This window comes from Octopus bimaculoides, chromosome 7 (assembly GCF_046866305.1).
Source record: "Octopus bimaculoides isolate indiv1 chromosome 7, ASM4686630v1, whole genome shotgun sequence".
NCBI classification, from domain to species: Eukaryota; Metazoa; Mollusca; class Cephalopoda; order Octopoda; family Octopodidae; genus Octopus; species Octopus bimaculoides.
In genome coordinates, this window is record NC_142934.1 from 15,211,958 (window position 1) to 15,238,556 (window position 26,599).

At 37.2% G+C, this 26,599-nt stretch overlaps 1 protein-coding gene and 1 long non-coding RNA gene across 14 annotated transcripts in view; one reads left to right on the forward strand and one right to left on the reverse strand.

Moving 5' to 3' along the window:
• The window catches only part of LOC128248322 (fatty acid amide hydrolase 1-like), a 50,239-nt gene extending 25,330 nt beyond the window's left edge, over positions 1–24,909 (reverse strand). For 2 of the 12 annotated variants that reach the window (XM_089354832.1, XM_089354828.1), the window contains exons 1-5: positions 14,153–14,308; positions 5,441–5,674; positions 3,535–3,648; positions 2,424–2,480; positions 1,307–1,396 (exon numbers count right to left, since the gene is read on the reverse strand). In XM_089354832.1, the coding sequence (XP_089210958.1) occupies positions 1,307–1,396; positions 2,424–2,480; positions 3,535–3,648; positions 5,441–5,668 (489 nt within the window). In that variant the 5' untranslated portion in view covers positions 5,669–5,674; positions 14,153–14,308. Of the gene's footprint in view, positions 1–1,306; positions 1,397–2,423; positions 2,481–3,534; positions 3,649–5,440; positions 5,675–7,520; positions 7,548–11,551; positions 11,729–14,152; positions 14,309–22,675; positions 22,817–22,997; positions 23,503–24,028; positions 24,301–24,770 lie in introns of those variants that run through there. The other 10 variants (XM_089354825.1, XM_089354824.1, XM_089354834.1 and 7 more) reach the window with 9 other exon arrangements.
• On the forward strand, positions 11,698–25,217 carry LOC149134584 (uncharacterized). Of its 2 annotated transcripts, XR_016242533.1 has the most exons (3): positions 11,698–11,816; positions 15,137–15,601; positions 24,877–25,217. It is a non-coding gene; the product is annotated as an uncharacterized LOC149134584 (long non-coding RNA). The 2 variants fall into 2 exon arrangements; XR_016242532.1 differs by lacking the exon at positions 11,698–11,816 and having other exon boundaries at positions 14,393–15,601.
• The last annotated feature ends 1,382 nt before the right edge of the window (positions 25,218–26,599 follow it).

Consider the following 26,599-nt stretch of genomic DNA (forward strand, 5'->3'; position numbering starts at 1 on the left):
GTAAGAACAGGGTCCAATAACCATAGCAACAAGAATTTTAGTTCATTGTACAATACTAACAATCACAATCACAAGTCAGAGAGTTTCTACGTGATTGTTTGACCTGCTGGGAAATAGAAGCTAATTCTCCTTTCGAATTACATCTTGTTGTCTTAAAAACTAAGAAATGACAAAAAGGATACTGTAATCCTAGATACACTGTGTCTGGAGGAAAACAAAAATAGGAATATCACGAATGGAACTTAGTGATCATAAAATTGCTATTGTTGTTTAGCCTCTGGTCAGCCTTGGTCAAGCAGACTTATGGTCAAAAGGCATTCGGCCATGACCATCTGATATTTTTACAATATGAAGAACAACATAGTCAACCCCATTCGTCTTTATTAAAATATTAGAGTATAATTTGAGAGTGATTTGTTGATTATTTCTTGTAGGTTGAGTGACTGCAGAAATTACCTCATTGGTTCATATGGTAACATGTACTGCAGTCCAGTGGAGAATGTAGCAATGAAAATAACCAACAACCAGCTTTTAACCCAGAGATGAGGAAAATTTTTTCTTTCTTTTCTCTATTCTCTCCTCCCCAATTCCCCAATCCTCATTATGCTCATACATTATAGCAATGACTGAGTAGGCCTTTTCCAGAACAGCAGCTCTCATTGCAGTTACCAATGACAACTGGTATTAATAGCCTTGATAACAAGTATTGGAACACCTACTTAGCCATTGTCAATTCTTGAATGCTATTACCAACTATTATCTATGTTGGTTATAGGCCTACCTGTCCATACAAGCAAATTGTAGATTGAACAAGGGACTCCCATGGTTAGGTGATTTGTGCCGACCATTGGCCTCTTTGGGAATTTGAACTCAGAATGTAAAATTTGTATCTTTTGCAATTTTTGAGTCAAATTCTGCAGGTATCTCATCAATTTTGTCCATCCACTGCCCTTGACAAGTTACTGTATCAATCCTGAAAGGATAAAAGGAAGAATAGTTCTTGGCAGGAATTGAACTCAGGGAACAGAGAGCTAAGATAAGTATTGCAATATATTCTCTCCACCAATTTGCTTCCTTATTATGGTGTATACAATTCCTTCTTCAAGTATAAAAAAGCCCTTCTTAACCAAAACAAAATCAGCCAAAAATATCGTTTCAATTAATAACTGGCTATGAATGTAGCCTTATAATTTCATGTGGAAATCACTGCACACTTTGTAACTTTTGGAACTGAGTTGTCTTAGAAAAGAAATTAAGATTCACAGTTGTATTGTTACTAAAAATTAATTTTCAAATAAAAACCAACCTTGTGGAATATGGTTTCTTTCAGACTAACTGGAATTCCATGAAGAGGTTTGGTCACATATGGTTGAGAATCACATTTCAGTGCTAATTCCTGAGGAAAAAACAAATACAAGATCATTAATATTTATTTTGCATTTAAACTATGATCTCTGATAGCTCAGGGAAATGTTTATTGTATCATCATTGCTATATAAGGTAAAATATAGAATTGAGAAAATTGTAAGTCTGTGTCAGTAAAAAATAATCCATGAAGAAGTATAATAATTTAAATAAATCTGGTTACTACGAAGAGAGAAAGAGGTCTGTAATTTCAAATTAAGGGTCTTTAATGAAGAAGCAGGGGTTCTGTGTGTTGTTATCATCATCATCATCATCATCGTTTAACATCCGCTTTCCATTCTAGCATGGGTTGGACGATTTGACTGAGGACTGGCAAGCCAGAAGGCTGCACCAAGCTCAAACGATATGGTTGTGAGGTTGATAAGTTCCTTTGCAGTTGTGTAATTCCACAGCATGATATTTTGGTTAACATGTAAAAAATGAAGAAGTCTGTAATTTTAAATTAAAGGTCTTTTTTGAAGAAGGGGGGGGGGTCTGTGTGCTGTAGCTGAATTATAACCATCATGGTAATTTGGACCAACATCATCTATTGTTCTCTTGAGTCAATCTAGGCAACAGGTGAGTGCACATTTAAACATAAATAACAGTAGAGATCATTGAGTGTTGTTGGATCTGTATGCATACAAGTATCTTATACTGGGTTCCCAGATATGTGATCTACATAGATAGCAAGACTATCTTTTTGCATATAAGTGTGTGTGTGTGTGTGTGTGTAACAGTCATTTACAACACTCACACAAAGCACACACACACGCACACACATAATGTCAAGACAAAGAAGACAAATGCTCACATACTCACATTCAAACACACATACATATATATATATATACATCACAGGCACAAAATACAGATGAAGAAAGAACTGTAGACACAAACAGTACAGGTAAGACAGGAAACAAACACAGGAATCTAGAGAACACTATATGGAATAATACACAGCATACACATTGTGGTCTGCTTAGAAAATAAACACAGAATAGATCATGCCTCCTTACCTCAGCATCAGGAATTATAGCAACTACGCAGTTGATTTTCTCTTGAGCTTCAAGTGCCTACAACAGAAAATCAGAGATTATTATTGCTAAATATAGGTTCATAACATTGGCAAAAGGATGGTTGTTTTGAATGGTTAGGTACAATCGCCTAACACAAATCTTCAGTATAAATGGCAATATGCTGATTTTTGTTTATGACTTTTCTCAGTTTAGCCAGAATTTGATTCTTGTAAATTATAAACAGACAAGCTTGGCTGTGTGGTAAGAGGCTTTCTTCCTAACCACATAGTACTGGGTTCAGTCTCACTGCGTAGCACCTTGGGCAAGTGTCTTCTACTATGGCCTCAGGCCGTCCAGCACCATGTGAGTGGATTTGGTAGATGGAAATTGGAAGAAGCCTGTCATATATATGTCTCGGAAAATTTTAGTCAAAGGAATCAATGCCACTATTTTTTTTTTCTTTGTAAAGCCTGATAATTATTTTGTCAGTCTCTTTTGCTGAATCACTAAGTTACAGGGACATAAACACACCAACACCAGTTGTTAAGTGGTGATGGGGGACAAACACAGATACAAAGACACACACACACACACACACACACACACAAACACACACACACACACACACACACACACACACACACACACACACACACACACACACAGATATATACACACACACACTCAATGGGCTTATTTCAGTTTCCATCTACCAAATCCACTCACAAGGCTTTGGTTTGGCAAATGAGACCAATAGAATAAGTACGAGACTTACAAAGAATAAGCCCTGGAGTCGATTTCTTTGACCAACACCCTTTGAGGTAGTGCTCCAGCATGGCCGCAGTCAAATGACCGAAACAAGTAAAAGTAAAAGTATAATAAAAGTGAAAAATTATCTTTTGCAAAAAAAAGTCTCACTGATTGTGTCTCTGCTTCCTGCAACATGGGGAGAGTTTTATTGAAAGCAATGGAGTAAAACTGCATTGTGCAGTTAATTAATAGCAATTAAATTTTGATTGGATATATTCAGGGAGTTAAAAACCAATCAATGAACACCTTCAAAAAAAAAAAAACCACACAAGAAACATAAAATAAATAAAAATTAAACAACCTTGAATTGATAAGCGTGAAGGACATCAATGGCTTTTAGTGAGCGATCTCTGAGAAACTTCTGCAGATGGACAATATCCAGTGATAGAATTTTGTTCCTCATTTCTAAAGTAAGCTGAAAGACATGAAGAACAGAAGGAAAATAAAATCTTGTATGAAAAAGAGTGAAAATAAGAAATGAGTTCCTTAATATTTCAAATACTGTTTTGTTTTCGCCTTGACTTATGAATTTGATTCTTGACTCACTACGGAATTTGCTTCCTAGCCACATGCTTCTTTCAGGTTCAATCTCACAGTGTGGCACCTTAGACAAGTATTTTCTGCTACAGCCCCAGGCCAACCAGAGCCTTGTGATTGGCTTTGGTAGATGAAAACTGAAAGAAGCTCATCATATATGTTTAATATATATGTGTGTGAAGGCAAATGGTTCAGTGGTTAGGCTGTTCCGTTGATCGGATCAACTGGAACCCTCGATGTCGTAACCGACAGAGTGCCAACAACATGCGAACTTTTAAACCAGCTCCTGTGGAAGGCTAATTGGGCCCAAAACTGAAAAGAGCTAAATAGCATGACAGTAATACGTCTCTAATGATTATATGCCCCAGTGGTGTTTGACCAGAAGTTAAGGATGGATGAGAATTAATTCTGTAATGCAATCATAATATTATTCCAGTCTAAATTTGAATTCCAACTGTTGGCTAATTTGTCCCAAAGTTCTTATCTCGACGTAAAATTAATGAAATGAATGTCATTTATCTCCCCCTTGATCTCTGACATCATCTGACAAATATCAAACAAGATGGTGTGAATCAACCTGCTAGAAATAGCAACCCAAATGCTTTTAATTCAGATCCCAATGCTGGGTGTTCAAGAACCAAATGAAGAGCAGATTTTCAATCCCAGGATCATTCTGATTCCAACCCATATCAACATGGAAAATGGATGTTAAATGATGACGATGATGATGATGATGACAACAATAACAATGATGATGGGAGAGAAAAAGAAAAGCAGGAATGGCTGTGTGGTAAGTAGTTTGCTTACCAACCACATGGTTCCGGGATCAGTCCCACTGCGTGGCACCTTGGGCAAGTGTCCTCTACTACAGCCTCGGGCCGACCAAAGCCTTGTGAGTGGATTTGGTAGACGGAAACTGAAAGAAGCCCATTGTATATATGTGTATATATATGTATGTATATATATATATATATATATATATATATATAACAAATAACAAGTGAGTATATGCATATACGTCTACCTGTATATATAGGTGCATATCTGGGTACAGGACATTGTAAACAAAACATAGACAAGAAAATAATAACCAGAGTACAGAAAACACACAAGCCACATAGAGAACAATTTCCTTCATCAGCTACCCCCATTTTAACACCAGCGTTTCGAAGAGTTATATATATATATATATATATATATATATATATATATGTGTGTGTATGTATGTATGTGTGTGTGTGTATCTGTGTTTGTCCCCCCAACATCGTTTGACAACCGATGCTGGTATGTTTACGTCCCCGTAACTTAGCGGTTCGGCAAAAGAGACTGATAGAATAAGTACTAGGCTTCCAAAGAATAAGTCCTGGGGTCGATTTGCTCGACTAAAGGCAGTGCTCCAGCATGGCCAGTCAAATGACTGAAGCAAGTAAAAAAGTAAAAGAGTAAAGGAAAAATCTATCTTCCTTCACTCATTTGATCATTGGAACATCCTGGAAGATTTCATTTATTTCCTGATCAAAGACATTCTAGCTGTGACCATCCGAACATTCATATTCTTTCAGTAACATTAAATCTAGCCATTGTTTTATTTGATTATTCAATAAGAGAGAGAGAGAGAGAAGTGATGTGAGAGAGAAATAAATAGAGAAAATTATATTTCAAATACTTACACTTGATTTCTGTAGCCTTTGTCTTAGGCATTTTAGCTGTTCTGCACGTCTACAGCGGGCATCATTCATAGCTGTTTTGACTTTCAGGTGCATGCGTACTCTGTTGAATAAGCTGATCAGAATGGCAGAACCTGACACAAATAGGATTGCATAAAAGCCTGGTTCTATATATGGCTGCACCTCTTCAGGTATATAGAGATCATAGTATTTATAAAATGTGTCTCCCATCTTTCCCTGGAAATGAAGACATATGTTAACTCTTTAGTAGACAGATTACACGGTCAAAAATGTAATGTTTATTTATTCACACCACTTTGTTCCCCCACTACCAACACCACTTGACAACCAATGTTGGTGTGTTTACATCCCTGTAACTTAGCAGTTCGGCAGAAGAGACCAATAGAATAAGCACCGGGCTTACAAAGAATAAGTGCAGGGACTGATTTCTTCAACTAAAAGGTGGTGCCTCAGCATGGCCACAATCAAATGACTGAAACAAGTAAAAAAAATAAATAAAAAATAGTAAAACAGATTTATAAATGAAACTCTGGATTGATGCTAGAACAGAAAAACTATGCTCTCTCAACTTATCTTTTACCTTACTTTTACTAGTCGAGTTAGATGAAAAAATATTTGAAGTAGTAGTAGTAGTAGTAGTAGTAGCAGCTCCAGCTGGAAGAGGAGAAGCTGCTAAGTTAAGATGACACAAATGCACCAGCACCACATGTCATGCGGTGGTGAGGTCTGGACACAAAGATACACACACACATGCATACATACATATATATATCAATAAGTATGTGTATATATATATATATATATATATATATATATATATATATATATATATATACATATTTATACATATGCATATATGGGTACAGGATGTCACACGATGGGCTTCTTTCAGTTTGCATTAAATAAATTCACTCACAAGACTTTGGTCGGCCCTGAGGCTATAGCAGAAGACTTTTGCTCAAGGTACCACGCAGTGAAACTGAACCCAGAATCATGTGGTTGAGAAGTAAACTTCTTACCACACAGCCATGCCTGCATCTATTGATGGAGAATCCGGACAGCAATCCCAGTACCTCTCGCATATATACAAGTTTTTCCTTTCATGACAGTATGACAATAGTAGCAAAATATGGTACATAAGACCTATTTCCTAACTGACTCATATCAGCTGAGAAGCCTCAGCAGAAGCAGTAGAAATAGTGGGGAACTGACCAGAATTAACTGGAGGAGTTTATAATAGAAATTTGACAAGAGGGAGGAGGAGGAACTACAGATTTGTAACATAGAGAGAGCAACTGGGAATTCCTGCAGGACAGCTTGTTGAGTGCCACCACAGACCAAATCCTGCACCTGGTGCAAAGTCCCATCCAGACCTAGGGTGATGTGGTGGTGGAGCGATGCTGTAGACAAGGCCATTAAAGTAAAGAAACAGGCCTGGAAGGACTGGAAGCTTTGGGGTAGCAGGGAATTTATCAGATAGTCAGAAAGGAAGCTAGGAAAAAGGTGTATCTAGTTAGGGGAGAAGTAGAAAAGAAGTTTGCCTATGTTCTGCAATGTGAGGACCAAAGACTTGAAGTGTTTCGAATTGCAAGACAGTGTGTGAGAGAAGATCGTGATGTCATAGGAAAAAAATGTTTCTGCTTGAAATGGTGGTGCACTTGCATTTAATGATTCTGCAAAGGAAGGGGCTTGGAAATGACATTATGAAAGGCTGCTAAACGTGGAGAATGAACAGGAGAAGGAGAGTTTGCCAAATGTTGACCCAACTGAGGGACCAGCTATCTGAATCAACAATAGCTTAGTAGATAAAGCAATTAAGGGCATGCCCCAGCCCCAGCCCATCAGGAATCACAGCTGAAATTTTAGAAGTATTATATCATAATGGTATCAGTAGAAGTAAATCATGTATTTGATGTGTAAAGCTTTGGTAAGCAAGCAAGCATTAACACAAGGCAGTTAAACAGGCATTGAGTGATTCAGATTCACCTTTTACTAACCTGTTAAATTAGCTCGTTTAATATCAATTAATAAAGTAGAGAGACAAACATGAGGATTTACTTACGACAACCTGCATTTAGTTGTAGGCAGTTATATGTTGTATTCTCTAAAGTTGGAATATTAACTGATGGTAACTGACACAAATAAGCATGGAAAACATAGCTAAACTTGGCAGTAAAACGTGATGTTTACAAAATAGTATAAATTAAACAGAATGATAATTGATTCTTAATGACCTTAATGAGACAGTGAAACGATGATGATGAGTGAAATTTTTCTTCTCACATGATTATGTGTAATTATCAGGTCATCCTATAAGTTCTGTCCAATTTAACCTTTTTTAAAATTGAGTCAAATTTAATAGTATTTTAGAACGTCTAATGGAATTAAAAATTATTTTTATGCATTTGTGTACATTTAAACTATCCAAATATTATTTTACAGAATAATAGAATTAAAATTATTTTGATTAAAACCCTTTCTAACATGGAAGTATTCAAAGAGCATTTAAGGCACATAATGCTTTATGAGTACAAAAAAGGAAACTCTGCAGCCAAAGCAACTTGAAACATACATTCAGTTTATGGGAAAGAATGCTTGAATGAAAGAACTTGCAGAAGATAGTTTGCAAAATTCAGAAGTGGAGATTTCAGCCTTGAAGATGAAGATTGAACAGGACATCCAGTTGAGTTTGATGATAAGCTCCTTGAGGCATTACTTGAAGAAAATCCTGCATTATCAGTTGAGGAATTGGGAATAAAGCTTAGTTCAAACCATACAACTGTTCATCATCATCTTCAACAACTTGGAAAGGTTCCTAAACTTGGAAAATGGGTGCCTCATGAATTGTCCGAAAACAACCGCAAATCCAGAGTTGACATCTGCTCTTCTCTCCATTCTCATGAACTCATTTCACCCTTTTTGGATAGACTTGTGACTGGTGATGAAAAATGGATCTTCTATTGAAATGTTAAACATCGTAAACAGTGGCTTGGTAAAAGGGAAAAAGCTCAACCACAACCGAGAAGGGAACTTCATGGGAAGAAGGTTCTTCTCTCTATCTGGTGAGATTGCAAAGGAGTAATTCACTTTGAATTGTCACTACCTAATGCAACAATCAATGCTCGAGTCTACTGTCAGCAATTAGAGCATTTGAAGAAAAAAAGACCCGCTTTAGTGAATCGAAAAGGAGTGATGTTTCATCAGGACAACGCGCGACCCCACACTGCAAAGATCACATCACAGAAGATCGAAGAGCTTGGTTGGGAAAAAATTCCTCATCCACCTTATTTTCCCGACCTTGCTCCTTCAGACTACCATTTGTTTCATAGTTTACAGAATCATTTGGGGGACACAACTTTCGCAAGCCAGAAGAGGTCGAAACTGACATTTCAGAGTTCTTCGCTTTGAAACCGAAAGAGTTTTACATTGATGTGATTAAAAAACTTGTAAATAAATGAAAGGAAGTCATAGATAATCAGGAAAAGTACATTGATGATTAAATTTCAATTAAATATAACGTTTGATCACTTGTTTTCTTTATTCAAAATTCAGACAAAACTTATGGGATGACCTGATATATCAGTAATTATGTCAGTTATCAAGAACTGAAATTTATACAGGTCCAGCTGGTTAAACATTAAGAGTACAAGATTAGTTAGTAGCATTATGCCTGACATGAAGTTACCAGTGTACTAAAAGATAATCACAAAGAATCAAGGTTTTCTGTTATTTTTGGGGAGGAGGGGGCCAATTTATGTATGTTTCTCTTTTCATACCACTAATGTTATCCAAAAGAAAGGCCTTCATTTTAAGGCTGATACAACTTGGCACCAGTACCACCACAGACGTTGCTATCAGAGCACCAAGAACCAGAGCAGATACTACAAAGCATCTAGTCTGATGCTCTAATAGTTCCACCAATTCATTCCCTTATATTGATCCTTTCTTATCATTGACCTTAAAAAGACAAAAGTAAAGTTGACACCAGTGACATCTGAATACAGAATGCAAAGAGTCAGAAGAAATACTGCAAAGTATTCTATCCAAAGCTCTATCAACTCTACCAATAAAAACATAAAAGAAATAAAAATACACATAGATCATATTTTGATTCTTAAAAATAGCCAATTTAAATTGACTAATTTTGGAAATATCGTATGATCCAATACTGGACAAAATCATTAATAAAATAGAAAGTTAAGTCCTGAGCAAACTGCTCCAACTAGAAAGACTCTATAAGAATATTAAACATGGATTACTCTGGAGAATTGCATCTTTTGCAACAATGGCCTTATTGTTTGGTCAGAAGTATCCAGAAAGAAAATCGTTAAACCATGACATATTTATTGTGACATTACTATTTCGTGCATTCACCTGAAGCTTGTAGTAATATTAAGTAAAAGGAATACAGCCAATTTTCTGTAATTGACAACACATTATCGTAAAGATATTTTGGAATGTTGTTTGGCAGTAAATCTTTGAGCACACTTGTTCCAAAAGAAAATTACTTATAATGGCTGTTTTATGGTTGAGCTCTTTCTATTGGGGAACTCAAATAACCTTTGACAATCATCCTTTCGGGGTCGATAAAATAAGAATGGAGATAAAGAATACGTACGCCACCCATTTTCGGCGTAGCAAAAACCCTAACCCTAAACCCTAAACACGTATTTTTTAATCTCTGAGTGCTGGAGTCGATGTAATCTACTTATACCCGGTAAATTTTCAGATTAACACCTGCACGATTTTCACTAGGGTGTTAGGGTTAGGGTTAGTTTTAGGGTTACAGTTAGGGTTTCAGGGTTAGGGAATTCTGTCCATAACCCTAACCCCTAACCCTAACCCTAACACCCTAGTGAAAATCGTGCGGGTGTTAATCTGAAAATTTACCTTATGCCCTCCTACGAAATTGCTAGCCTTGTGCAAGAATTTGAAATCAATATTTTTAGCACACTGGACGAAATGCTTAGCGGTATTTCGACCATCTTTACGTTCTGAGTTCAAGTCCCACCGAGGTTCACTTTGCCTTTCATCTTCTTTGGGTCAATAAAATAAAAAGCAGTTGAGCACTGAGATCGTTGTGATCGACCAAATCTCTTCCCTCCAAATTTCAGGCTTTGTGTCTATAGTAGAAAGGATTAATTTCTAAAGAAAATGAAAACAATTCTTATCAGTCATACAAAACAACATCCGTGTAGGAAATTTGAAAGAAATATAACGTTAGAGATATATGTACTATGTACAAAGAGAGAGAAAGAGAAAGCGGTAAGACTTCCGCCCCACCCCCAATACCCTTTCTAAAAATGTTTTTTTTTTTCATACAAACCACCCTTTTTGGCTACAGGGAATACGAATCTACAAAAAAATTGGCAAAAATCGACATTTCTAAATTACCACCCACGCCGCACCCCCATTTCCTTCATTTTTGACTTTTTCAGAATTTTTTTTTTTTTTAAATATGCGAAAAAATACGGAGATTATGATTCTGAAAAAAATTTCCAAAAGTCTTTATAAAATTTTTTTTTTAAGAATTTTTTCTTTTCTAAATATTCGGAAAACTATGGACATTATGATTTGGACAAAAATTTCAAAACATTTCTGTACTTACGGTTAGGGTTAGGGTTAGGGTTTTAGGGTTAGTGTTAGGGTTATGGGTTAGTGTTGAGGATAAAAAGTCAAAATTGAAGAAGTTGGAGGAAAAGGTGGGGAAAAATTTCACAATGCCGATTTTTGGCAATTTTCCTGAACCTCCGTATCCGAAAATGGGGATTTTTGGCATAAAAAAAAATTTTTAAATAAACAAAATTGAGATAAAATTGGGGGGGGGGGGCGGAAGTCTTTGCGAGAAAGATACATAAAGTGAAACGAAGAGGGACGGGGTGCCAAAGAATAAAAGAGAGCGAGAGAAAGAAATAAACACACAAACATTTAAACAAAGAGTCGACTTCTATTTCTAGCTGGTCAAGCCCTCCTTTATAGCTTATTTTTCTTCTGTCCTTTCGTAGAAAGATTGCCTAAAATTTTGGTAACAAAATGAACAAAAGTGAAGGGATAAACATGAAAACCAAGCCGTCATCGACCACTTTGACATACTTAACAAGGGCGTCGTATAGATCCTATTGATACAGTCTATATTCGGCAGTTTACTTTTCTTTCATTTTCCCGTAAAATTAGACATTTTAGTATAAACATCCTTTTTCTGGGTAAAAAAAAATTAGTTTAAAAGAGAAAAACAAAACGAAACCTTCGACCTCTAGGACGCACGGTATATTTTCCAGACATATTTTTTGGAATAGCGTCCTCGACGCCTGGAAAATACAGCACGCACGCACACAGACAGACAGACACATATACATATGTAAGTATGTATGTTATTATTTTTTTTTAGCTTAATTTGAGTTCTTGAGAGATTTCAAACTGGTTGCTAACAAAGGCGAGTCGATGTATACACCGAAGTGTATGCATCTATTCCAGGGGTCTCCAAAGTAGTCGATATCGACCCCTTGGGGGTCATTGGGACTATTCAAGAGGTCGATAAATGCACATCTACTTAATTATAATTATTTATTTATTTATTTTCTTGTACATGCCTGGGGGTCGATCAGGAGTCAAGGATTCCATTAAGGGGGTCAATGGTCTAAAAAGTTTGGGGACCCCTGATCTATTCACATAAAAAACTCACATGGAAAATTTTTAGAATGTCTTAGAAATTCTCAGTTCCACTAATACAGGGTGTCCACAAAGTCTGGGTACGTGGAGTAAATAAAATAATATCATAAACAATTAAATATGAGAAATAATGGATCTATTTTAAAATGGGGGCGCCAGTTTTCATTTATGTTTTATGTAGTGTTTTTGGTACGGAAAGACTTTCAAACTTCGTATACTTATCTATTTTGTGTTATAGAACAGAAAAATATTTTTGTATTCGAATTTATTTCATGTAAAAAATTGTCTTATTTCGATAATTTCTACTAATCACTGACGTCTATTCAGTTGAAAACAGTTAGCGCTGTAACGGTGTATATCGTATTAATCCCCTAACCCTAACCAGACTGTTAACCGTAACCCTAACCCTAACTCTAGAATCCGAACTCTAAAATTGTTACACACATAGATACGCACAGCGTAATTTACTATATAAACAATATATGCGTATAAATTACGATTAAACCGGATGAAATATGTCACAGGGAATAACATTTTTATGACCGCCCAGCAGTAACTCTATTAAGCTGAATAGACATCAGTGAATACGACAACTTTAACATGGAATAACTTGCGAATTCCTTTTTTTTTTTGTTAAGAAGACTAAGAGTAAAAGATGTTTTATATGACACATTCTACCAGTGTCCCAAGTTTCAAAGTGTTTCGTTAGTGTTTCGTTAAGAAAATACTGGCACCCCCGTTTTAAAATAGATCCGAAATAATAATTTCTTAAAGTATGTGTTAATCCCCATGTGGGTACATGGTGTAAATAAAATCATACCATAAACAATTAAATATAAGAAATAATAATTTCTTAAAGTATGTTAATCCCCATTAACCCAGACTTTGTGGACACCCTGTAGATTGGATTTAGAGGATCCGCGTGCGGGCGGGCGTGTGTATGTTTCTCTTATGCTTTTAATTATTTAAATTCTTCATTTGAAGAAGGAGCTGGTTACTAACAAAAATACAAAGTTCCATCGTTGGAATGTAGATAACGTACACAATGTCACATTTTAAACTTGAGAAAAAAAGTCTCGGATAGTTTTACTGATCCAGTGAAAATCCAAGCTTCTCCAGACTGACAGATAAATAGGTTAGTGTTTACGTTAACATCCGGCCACCGAAACAAAAACAAATATGTGTAAAAGGTGGGGGGGAAAAAGTGCATTAAATGAATATGAAAACAAAAATTTGCGCCAACGAATCGGGAAATGGGGAGAGGACTTTCGAAAAAGTCCCAAGATCCGATTTTTTCCCTCATAACTTTTAGGAAAATAGATATCTTTGGTTAATGATATCGGTTAGCCGGGTCAAGATGTAAACATTAAACGGTAATTTTTCAGATTAACACACGCACGATCTTCACTAGGGGGTTAGTTTTAGTTTTAGGGTTAGGGTTACAGTTACGGTTAGGGCCGGAATTCCCTAACCCAAACCCTAAAACTCTAACCGTAACCCTAACCCTAACACCCTAGTGAAAATCGTGCGGGTGTTAATCTAAAAATTTACCCATTAACCATATCTTTGTAAGCCTAGTACTTATTCTATCGGTCACTTTTTGGCCGAGCCGTTAAGTTACGGGCACGTAAACACACCAACATCGGTTGTCAAGCGATGTTGGGGGGACAAACATAGACACACAAACATATATATATACGACGGGCTTCTTTCAGTTTCTGTCTACTAAATCCACTCACAAGGCTTTGGTCGGCCCGAGACTATAGTAGAAGACACTTGCTCAAGGTGCCACGCAGTGGGACTGAACCTAGAACCATGTGGTTGGTAAGCAAGTTACTTACTACATTGCCACTCCTGCGCCTATAGCAAATATTTTTTTTACCAGCAGCGTAGTGACGGATGACGATCACTAGTAATACTTAAATTATTACGGTGTAATTATTAAAATTACATGCTCTGGCTATACCTACCTACCAAATGACTGAAGCTAGTAAAAGAGAGTTAAAAGAGTAATCATGTACGTACCTTCAAAAATTATTCAAAGCGTGTCTTTTGTGAGTGTTTTGCATTGTCAATACCTGACAAACTTGTATTTTCCCGCGCTTTTAATAAAAGTTTAGAGAGTAACTTTCTTTCGTTAACATAGGCGTAGGAGTGGCTGTGTGGTAAGCTTGCTTACGAACTACGTGGTTCCGGGTTCAGTCCCACTGCGTGGCAACTTGAGCAAGTGTCTTCTACTATAGCTTCGGGTCGACCAAAGCCTTGAGTGGATTTGGTGGACGAAAACTGAAAGAAGCCCGTCGTATATATGTATATATATGTATGTGTGTGTATATGTTTGTGTGTCTGTGTTTGTTTCCCCCCTCCCAACATCGGGAGAGTGGGGAGAGGACCTTGGAAAATTCACAAGATCCGAGTTTTTCCCTCATAACTGTATATATATATGTGTGTGTGTATGTGTATATATATATATATATATATATACATATGTGTGTGTGTGTATATGTATGTATATAGATGTATGTGTATAATATATGTATATCTTTTACTCTTTTACTTGTTTCAGTCTTTTAACTGCGGCCATGCTGGAGCACCGCCTTTAGTCGAGCAAATCGACCCCAGGACTTATTCTTTAGAAGCCTAGTACTTATTCTATCGGTCTCTTTTGCCGAACCGCAAAGTTACGGGGACATAAACACACCAGCATCGGTTGTCAAGCGATGTTGGGGGGACAAACACAGACACACAAACACATACATACATACATATATATATATATATACGACGGGCTTCTTTCAGTTTCCGTCTACCAAATCCACTCACAAGGCTTTGGTCGGCCCGAGGCTATAGTAGAAGACACTTGCCCAAGATGCCACGCAGAGGGACTGAACCCGGGACCATGTGGTTGGTAAGCAAGCTACTTACCACACAGCCACTCCTACGCCTATGTATATAATATATGTATCTATCTAGTACTTATTCTATATTCTAATATATGTATCTATCTAGAACTTATTCTATCGGACTCTTCTGCCGAACCGCTAAGTTACGGAGACGATGACAAGTTCTGCGGGAGTTGGCGAGGAGGAGCCGAGCAACAAGGAAGAGGGGGACATGACAGAGGAGGGAGTCGGGGACCACTGGGAGATAGCAGAAAGGAGAAGGAAAAAAGGAGAAAAATGAAGCATATTGTTGCTGCTGATCCCCATCCTATCTCCACCCTGCCCCAACCCGGTCCCACCCTACCCCACGCAACCATACATGAACACAAATACTGCACACACACAGAAGCCAAAAGTCCCCCCCCTCTGCTCCACCCCGAGAAAAGCGTGTTTTTAGAACAGAAGTAAAAAAAAACGATCACTAAGGTGGACAATTCAGACAGTGAGGAGGTACAATCACATAGGAGATACACCGTGGCAGCAGAGGAAAGCCTTGTTAAACTGAGGGAAAAGTTGAAAACTATCAGCTAAGGTAACGAAAAGATTATTCAAAAGACTTAATACTGTTATTTTAAAAGACTTATTCAAAAGACTTTATTAATATGTCATCTTCTATGTTGTTTTTTAAAATAATGTTAATTATAAGTGTGTAAAAAGTAAATGAAGTCCTTCGGGGAGGGGTTCGAATGGCTTCGTTCCATTTCATTATTCATTTTTTTCATTTTTCCCATTCGTTTGTCTTTTCTCGTCCCCACTTAAATGTTTGTATTTATCTCTGTGTTTAGTACCTTGTATGTAATAAAGAAATAGTTGTTACAATCATCTGTGACCGAGTTGATCGTGAATTTTGTTTGTGCAAAAGGTTAGTTAAAGTTGTATTTGTTATTTGTTGTGTCTTAAGACACTTGATTTTTCTGTCTTACGGCAGTTTTGTTAACGCTTTCCCCCTTGTTTGAAAGGGGAAGCGCTGAAGAGAATTAGCTACTCAGACCTGTCGTCGTCTGAGGAAGAGCTGGTGAGATGTCTAGATGAAATAGATAGAGAGACAGAAAGGAGGAGTTTCGCAGAAACGGTGAGACGGCAGTCTGAAGATTTGTGTTTGAAGGGAATTGAAAGATTCCAAGAAATGACAAAAAGGGAGGGGAACAATGTCAAACTATCCCCTCCCAAGGAAACTACCGAAAGGACAGCCAAAAGAACATACAACGTAAGACTGCATCGGATAGAGGAGAACTCTGAAATGTCAGTTTCGACCTCCTCCTGGTTTGCGAAAGTTATGTCCCCCAAATGATTCTGTAAACTACGAAACAAATGATAGTCTGAAGGAGCAAGGTCGGGAAAATAAGGTGGATGAGGAATTTTTTCCCAACCAAGCTCTTCGATCTTCTGTGATGTGATCTTTGCAGTGTGGGGTCGGGCATTGTCCTAATGAAACATCACTTCCTTTCGATTCACTAAAGCGGGTCTTTTTTTCTTCAAAGCTTGGTTCAAATGCTCTAATTGATGACAGTAGAATTAAGCATTGATTGTTGCATTAGGTGGTGACAATTCAAAGTGAATTACTCCTTTGCAATCCCACCAGATAGAGAGAAGAACCTTCTTCCCATGAAGTTCCCTTCTCGGTTGTGGTTGAGCTGTTTCCCTTTTACCAAGCCACTGTTTACGACATTTAACATTTCGATAGAAGATCCATTTTTCGTTACCAGTCACAAGTCTATCCAAAAAGGGTGAAATGAGTTCACGAGAATGGAGAGAAGAGCAGATGTCAACTCGGGATTTGCGGTTGCTTTAGGACAATTCATGAGGCACCCATTTTTCAAGTTTAGGAAACTTTCCAAGTTGTTGAAGATGACGATGAACAGTTGTATGGTTTGCCAATTCTTCAACTGATAATGTAGGATTTTCTTCAAGTAATGCCTCAAGGAGCTTATCATCAAACTCAACTGGACGTCCTGTTCGATCTTCATCATCAAGGCTGAAAGCTCCACTTCTGAATTTTGCAAACCATCTTCTGCAAGTTCTTTCATTCAAGCATTCTCTCCCATAAAGGGGAAAGTATGTTTCGAGTCGCTTCGGCTGCAGAATTACCTTTCTTTGTACTCATGAAGCATTATGTGCCTCAAATGCTCTTTGGATACTTCCATGTTAGAAAGGGAAACCCTTTCTAACATGGAAGTATTTTAATTCTATTATTCTGTGAAGTAATATTTAATTAGTTTAAATGTACACTAATGCATAAAAATATTTTTTTAATTCCATTAGACATTCTAAAATACTATTAAATTTCATTCAATTTTAAAGAAGGTAAAATTGGACAGAACTTATCCGATGACCTGATAAGTTTGTAAAAAAGAAAATTTTTAAGTGTAAATGAAGTCAAGTGGCTTCGTTCTATTTCATTATTCATTTTTCTCATTCGTTTGTCTTTTTTTTTTTTTTTTTCGTCCCCACTTATATGTTTGTATTTGTCCCTTTGGGGGTAAAAAAGAAATCGTTGTTACAATCATCTGAAATGGAACTGTCAAAGCGTGATATTAGAGCAATTTTGCTATTCAACTTCAGAAAAGGACGTAAAGCAACTAAAACTGCTCGCGATATCAACGAAACGTTTTGTGAGGAAATGACCAGTGAGTGGTCAGCTCGAAAATGGTTTAAACGATTTCGCAGAGGAGACCTGAACCTTGAAGATCGTGAGCATTGAGAAAGATCCACGTAAAACCACTCGAGAACTGACAAAAGAACTTCAAGATAGGCAGAAAACTATCTGCAGCTATTTGCATGCGATCGGAAAATCAAAAAAGCTCGATAAATGGGTACCACACGATTTGAATGAAAATCAAGAAATGCGCAGATATGAAATTTGCTCGTTGCTTCTTCTCTGTAACCAGACCAATCCATTTTTCGATGAAAAGTGGATTTTGTACAACAGTAAAAAACTTTCTTCGCGGTGGTTGGACCAAAACGAAGCACCGAAAACCTTCCCTAAACCCGAGCTCTTCAAAAAGAAGGTTATGGTAACTGTTTGGTGGTGTACCGCTGAACTCGTCCACTATAACTTCTTAAAACCCGGGAAAACCATTACTGCTGAAACATATTGCCATGAAATTGCCAAAATGAACGAAAAACTGGTACTCCTCCGACCCAGACTAATCAACAGACTACGGCCAATCATTCTTCATGACAATGTTTGACCACACGTTTCACTAACGACGCTCCAGAAGTTGATGGAACTTGGCTACGAAGTTCTTCCCCACCCAACTTATTGCCCAGACCTTTCTCCTACCGACTACCACTTTTTCAAGCATCTTGATGGTTTCCTGTGTGAGATGGAGTTCAAAAATCAAACCGATGCTGAAAGTGCATTGAAAGAGTTCATCACCTCCAGAACCCCAGATTTTTATGTTACCAAAATTATCAAACTTGTAACTCGTTGGCAAAAATGTGCTGATGAATAAAATTTCCGCATTGTTGAAATATATTGTGATGAATTTCATGTTTCAAAACGTTGCTTACTTTTTACTAAGCCTGATATATACAGGGTGTCCACAAAGTCTGGGTACATAGGGATTAACACATACTTTAAGAAATTATTATTTCTCATATTTAATTGTTTATGTTATGATTTTATTTACTCCATGTACCCACATGGGGATTTAACACATACTTTAAGAAATTATTATTTCTGATATTTAATTGTTTATGTTATGATTTTATTTACTCCATGTACCCAGACCTTGTGGACACCCTGTAGAGTTCAGGATTAAATTTTCTCATAAACCATTTGTTTCCTTTCGTCTAGTTCAGCGTTCCGCAAACTTTTTTTTCACTTGCGGTACACTTGTACTTTTATCAAAATTCAGCGGTACCCCTGAACTAAAAATATAACTAAAAGAGCATTCTTTCGGTGGAGAAGAGAGGGAGAGAGAGAGAGTGTGCCACTTAGACATCACTCTCTCTGTCTCACACCACGCGCGCGCACACAGACATACAAAAAATATGTATGCATATGTATCTATGCATGTACGTATACATGACAACACACCCCTTCACTCTCTCTTTCACATACACACATACGTTCATTTCATATACACGTACAAAAATCGTCACTTGAAGTATAGGGGAAAAAATTACATTCAAGTTACACTGCAGCCACCTAGTATCGTCTCGTGGCACACCAGTGTGCCGCAGCATACCAGTTGCGGAGCACTGGTCTAGTTAAAGATTAAACTATACGTTTCTTTTCATTGAAAGTAAACAGACTAAATGCTGTAGTACTCAATTCAGTTTTAAAATAAAGGGTGGAATTCTCGTTTAAACAAACACCCCATATAATCCCTCATAACTTTGCTTTACTTTTTGGAATTTTTAAAGAATTTTTGCGAAGTTGTGTTCTATACACGGGAATTCATACGATTATGCAAAAAAAAAATGTGTGATTTAAGGGCGATTTAGTTGTTGTTTTTAGCACATCTCACGACCACCTGATACCTTCCTCGTTTCTTTGTCACTCTGACATGTATTGATGTTTTTCAATATTTTTCTCCTCATAAACACGTTTGATGGAATCATGATGCACCTAAGGGTGGCCCTCTGTTGGGATTTAAGCAAAATATTCGGATCTTTTTTAAAACGGGGGCCACATTTTTCATTAATGTTTTACGTAGTGTTTTTGGTACCGAAAGACTTTCAAATTCGTATACTTATCAATTTTGTGTTATAGAACAGAAAAATATTTTTGTATTCGAATTTATTTCATGTAAAAAAAATCGTCTTATTTCAATAATTTCAACCAATCACTGACAAGTATTCAGTTGTTTACATTTACTCCTTTGGCTGATTAAGCCATAGCTTCGTTTTATTTGCTTTTTTCATTTTCTTTTTTTTTTTCTTCGTTTTATTTGCTTTTTTCTTTTTAAATTTGCTGTTTTACCCTAACCCTATCACCGATAGAATTGTTTCAGAATCGTTTGTTTATGTAGTCGGCACTTAATGTATATCGGCTGAATGGACGTCAGTGATTGGTTGAAATTACAGAAATACGACAACTTTAACATGGAATAACTTAGGGATTTCTTTTTTTTTTAAGAAGACTAAGAGAAAAAGATGTTTTATATGACACATTCTACCAGTGTTCCAAGTTTCAAAGTGTTTCGTTAATGAAAAATGTGGCCCCCGTTTTAAAAAAGATCCAAATATTCGGACTATCTGGATTTTAAACTAATTTAAATATCAGCCTCGCCATCACCCGCGGCAACGCTGCAAACGTGCTGGCGTGCCTCAATAGCCATTAGAGAGGTTTCCCAGCGCCCCCAACTTTTAAACCTAACGTGAATTGTTTTGGGTTTTTCTCTTTTTTCTTTTTCTTTCTCTCTTCCTTTCTTTTTAATTTTTTATTTTTTTCAATTGTGTTCTCCGTTTTGTCCAATTTTCTAATTTAACCCAGTGATTAGAGCAGCGTACTCGCGGTCGGAGGATCGCGGTTTCGATTCCCAGACCGGGCGTTGTGTGTGTTTGTTGGGCAAAAACGCCTAAAGCCCCACGAGGCTCTAGCAGGGTGGCGACTCCTGTTGTACTCTTTCTCTCACACTTTCTTCTTGTTTCTCGAGTAACGCTGCGATGGACTGGCGTCCTGTCCAGCTGGGGGGAACACATACACCATAGAAACCGGGAAACCGGGCCCATTTAAAAGGGCGCATAAATAAATAACCTGTGCAGCAGGTTATGTTGGCACTCCGTCGCTTACGACGTCGAGGGTTCCAGTTGATCCGATCAACGGAACAGCCTGCTCGTGAAATTGGCTCCACACACACGTGTACCCTTAACGTAGTTTTCGGAGATATTCAGCGTAACACAGTGTGACAAGGCTGACCCTTTGAATTACAGGCACAACAGAAACAGGAAGGAAGAGTGAGAGAAAGTTGTTGGGGAAAGAGTACAGCAGGGTTCGCCACCATCCCCTGCCGGAGCCTCGTGGAGCTTTAAGTGTTTTCGCTCAATAAACACTCACAACGCCAGGTCTGGGAATCGAAACCGCAATCCTCTGACTGCGAGTCCGCTGCCCTAACCACTGGGCCATTGCGCCTCCACTACAGCAGGTTAATATAAGTACTAAAAATAATACTAGCCAAAAGGATGGAAATTAGTCCCACGTTTATTGACATGTCAATGAGACAAACAGATAATTTCAAACTCTTAAAACAATAGACAATTTTCTTATTTCTTTATTGCCCACAAGGGGCTAAACATAGAGGGGTCAAACAAGGACAGACAAAGGGATTAAGTCGATTACATCGACCCTAGTGCGTAACTGGTACATAATTTATCGACCCTGAAAGGATGAAAGGCAAAGTCGACCTCGGCGGAATTTGAACTCAGAACGTAACGGCAGACGAAATACAGCTAAGCATTTCGCCCAGCGTGCTAACGTTTCTGCCAGCGCGCTACCTTACGTCGGGCAAAAATACTAAAGACTTATGTTCTAAGTTCAAATGCCACCGAGGTTAATTTACATTTCATCCTTTCGGAGTCTTTCAAATAAGATTCCGAAGGGTAACGTTTCGGTATTATTATACGATGTTAGTCAAGAATGAGTGTGTGTTTGGACTACTCAGCTCTGTCGAGCAGATAAATGAAGTCACACAATCGCTCATGATGTTATAGACATTAACCGAAAGGTTGCCGAAGTAAGTACTAGTTGAGCACTGTGATCGATGTAATCGAGTAGCCTTTCCGCGCATAATTTCAGGTCTTGTGCCTATAGTAGAAGGAATTATTAGTCTCACAGATACATGACCCGAGCAGATACATGTATGGCGAGCTTATTGTTTTGTTGTTCGTTTAAGATCGGCAGTTGTCTCCCTTCCAACTATGATTGTTGTAAGGTTAACGGGTATCCTCGGTACTCGTTAATAAATATTGCCATGCCATAGTGCCATTAAGTGGGAGGGGCAGTCCTGCATCATTTTGACTGGATGGTAGAAGTTGTCATAGTGATTAGGCTAGAAGCGGACCACTTGAAGATTTTTCAAATTTTCAAAAAGTGAAGTTCTGTTGTAGTTTTGCGCGTTAATGACGAAAATTGTATTCATTTTTTTTTAAATTAATAATAAAAAGTTATATGCATTTAAAATTAAGTAATTTCAGCTGATTGAAGCCACGATTGCCGAATATATTGTAAGTTGTGACTGTCTAGCCCATGGGAACAGTAGGCATTCTGAACTTGCTAAAAAGAGCAGCCAAATCTTTAAAGTACACCATAATGTTAAAAAAAATGGACGACATATTATGCAAGATATAAACTTTGATAGAAACGGGCCCCAAGATCGATATTAAATTTACTTTCTCTTTTCTTGTGATAAAATTGTAAAGTTTAAAAACAGAAACAGATGGTTGCGGAGGCAACGGTGGTAGTGGAGAAAGAATTGGTAGCCAATGTTATTGTACGGTAGGATAGATGATGATGGTGAAGGTGGACGTGGTGGTGGAGGTGATATTGACGGTATTCATTCACCATCATCAAACCTTGTAAAACAATCTTACCATTAGAGAAAGTACATTTAATATCAATCTGCAGAGTGTTGTGTTTTAAGAATCTTATAGTACTTACTTGCAACGGGTGTTGAAAAAGTGAGGCTTTTGTTTTAAGTTCATTTACTCGCGAGACAATGAATGAGTAATTACAAAATTAGGCTTGGATAACCCGAATAAGCGGAAGGAATATTTAAATGCTTAAAGGTTAACTATCAAATAATCTGTATTTTATTTTTGAGGGGGGCATATTTACTTAAGGTGTCCGGAAAAAGAATTTACAGAAAAAAAAGGATCACGATTTTAACAAAGAAAAATATCACATTTTAAATACTTTAAACAAAGTAATAAAGCAAAAAAATATATTGTCCACAAATTATGTATGATAGTGTAACATATACCTTTTATCCTTTACTTGTTAGTCGTTAGACTGCGGCCATGCTGGGGCACTGCGTTGAAGGTTTTCAGTCGAACGAATCAACGCAGTACTTATTTACCTGGTATTTATTCTATTGGTTGTTTTGCCAAACCGCTAAGTTAGGGGGATGTAAACACATCAACAAACTGTGGTAGGGGACAAACACACACACACACACACATTTATACGACGGGCTTCTATTAATTTCCGTCTACCAGATCCACTCGCAAAGATCTGATTGACCCGAAGACACTCTCTCAAGGTGTCACTCAGTGGGACTGAACCGAAAACCATGTGGTTGGAAAGCAAACGTCTTACCACTCAGTCATGCCTTCGCTTATTTATTGGGTTGCTCTTTTACTTGTTTCAGTCATTTGACTGTGGCCATGCTGGAGTACTGCCTTTAGTTGAGCAAATCAACCCCAGAGCTTATTCTTTGTAAGCCTAGTACACACAAACATATACACACACATACATATACGACGGGCTTCTTCTACTTTCCGTCTACCAAATCCACTCACAAGGCTTTGGTGGGTCCGAGGCTATAGTAGAAGACATTTGCCCAGGGTGCCACGTAGTGGGACTGAACCCGGGACCATGTGGTTGGTTAGCAAGCTACTTACAAAACAGCCAATGCGGCTTTTTCTTTTTTTTTCCAACAAATTTTATTCAGCAAAACAATAACAATATTTAACAAAACACATCTTTAAATGACGGTCTGACCGTCTGCTAGGCAAATGGGGAGCAGTAATTGAAGTAAATGGTGAATATGCTCCGGAATAATCATTTAAAGATGTTTTTATTACATGTTGTTACTGTTTTTGTTGAAATAAAATTTGTTGAAAAAAAGCCGCACTGATTATGCACAAACCGAATATGTGGCGGGGGGAATGGTAAATTTTAATAAGTGAAAGTCACCAAAAAACAAACCTTTTATTCGATTTCCTAAGCAACGAAAATTTAAGTCGATCATTTATTGACACAACATAACATGTACAGATCAAAAGCACCTACCTGATGTTGTGCATTAATTAAGCATGTTTATTTAGTAGTTTTAATGTGTTAAGACGAATATTCCGCACGTTGTTTTTCGGTGACATTACTTATATATCTTTTATCTTTTACTTGTTTCAGTCATTGGACTGTGACCATACTCAGGCACAACTTGGAAATATTTAGTCAAACAAATCGACCCCCACCAATATTCTTTTTGTTTTTTTTTTTGTTTTTTTTGTTTTAAGTCTTGTACTTATTCTGTCGGACGCTCTTTTTGCCGAACTGCTAAATTGCGGCGATGTGAACAAAACAACAACGGTTGCCAAGCGGGGTGGGTACACACACACAAACACATGCACAAGGACGCACGCGCGCGCTCATATACAATACATCTTTTTTTTTTTGTTTTTACGAATAGTGATTGTGTATTTTTGTGCATGTACAAATGTTTGTATGTGTACGTACGTATATATGTATGTATGTACGTACTATGTGTGTATGTATGTGTCAGTATGCGTGTGTTCACGTCCTCCAATTATGTATATACATATACTGTATATACACACACACACACACGTCTCTCCCACTCTTTTTCTGTATGAACGTGTGTATGAATGTGTGTGTGTGCATGTGTGTGATTTGAAAATCTTATTCATAATACGAATGCAGACGCATATTATTTAAATATATTATGGAACTGACGTACCGTGTGTCTTTGTGCGGGAAGTAATATACAATTGAAAGGAAATTTTATACTCACAATCTATCCCTTTGTTGCTAAGTTTGAATCGAAATAAGGGTTCAGGCACGTGTGGAGAGATTAAAAATTGCCCATTTCAGCTCCTTTTCTTCTTTTCTCTTTTCAGAAACACACCCCGTTTGTATTAGCCATCGATCGATCGGATCAATAAAGTCCAGTGATCAGTTTATAATTCAATCGGATCAATAAAGTCCAGTGATCTGGTTAATGTTTACTTTTAACACCTGGCCACTAAAACCAAAAAACAGAAGTGTAATAGGTATAAAGAAAAAATGTGTATTAAACGAATATAAAAATGCGCTAACAAACTGGACGGTGAGGAGAGGACGTTCAGAAATCATATTCTACACCGCATTTATGAATTTGTTTCTCTTTCCAAGATACATGGGATATTTATGAAAACCTTTTGAAAACTCAAACGGAAAATAAATGACTCTAAAAAATTTTTTTCAAACTTTTTTCCACTACATTCAAGCAAAAAAAATAATTTATGGATTTCTTTCACTTCGAAAGTCCTCTCCCCACTCCCTCGTTCTTTCTGGGTCGATAAATTAAGTACCAGTTGAGTACTGGGGTTGATATAATCAACTGTCACCCACCCCACAAAATCCAGGCCTTGTGCCTAGATTTGAAAAGATTATTATTATTAAAGAATAAAAAGTTTAGGAAGGTATAACAATGCACTATAGAACAAAAAATGGACTGTATACCTGTTGTAACTTGGTAATCTTTAGTCCGATGATATTTCGGAATTAGAATTCCTTCTTCAGATCTTATTTGCTGGAGTCTCTGCTATAATTATTATTATTATTATTATTATTATTATTATTGAGTGAGAGAGCAGTGAATTCCATCAAAGTGACACTGGGGTAAAATATACGAAGCCCATTATACCCATCATGACTACCTGTCTGATAAGGGTACACCAGGCACATGCATCACAACCATATGTGCGCGATATAGTGATCTCATATCAAAATAAACAGCGCATTACCTCGCAGGTGGAGCCCAGTTTGAATTTTTTTTTCAGGTCGAGTAGCCTATCCCGCTCAAAAGGTCCCTGAATAACGTCTGTTTAAGGATGTTGAGCAAAACACCCATGTTTCCAAAAGTGAATTATTCAAATTCCAGAGAATTCCTCTCAACACATGGCTATGATGCTCCCCCACTACTTCTGCTCATGATCAGAGATGCACATATCGTCAGTCACTAAGAAACATGCTCAACTGGTTACGGTCAAGCAATTGACAAGCAAATCTGTGGTATGGAGCAGAATATTTGCTGTAGCCCGTCTTTTATACCAAGACAAAGCAATGTACATGATAACACTTCCAATCAATTAAGATCAGAAGCCATGAGAGCCACTGTCTAGTACTGCATCAGGGCATTATTATTTATTTATTATTATTATTATTATTATTACTATTATTATTATTATTATTATTACTATTATTATTATTACTATATGCATCCTACATTATATTGGCACAGCTCAGTGCAACCAAAAGAAACTAGTATGACCAGTTAGCATCATTAGGCTATAGCTGGCATTATATAATAAGAGTTTTATATGCATATTCAAAACCAACCTAATTGTGTGTGACTCAGCAGCACCTGTCACTTATACAGTTCTCCTGCATTTAGCATTTCCTTTTGTTGTTTTAGTTTCCATCTGCAAGTATGACAGGTGTAGGAAACATATTTTTTATTATGTTTGTCATCTAAAATTTATATATATATATATATATATATATATATATATACTCTCTTTCTCTTTCTCTTTTACTCTCTTTTAATTGTTTGTCATTTGACTGTGGCCATGCTGGAGC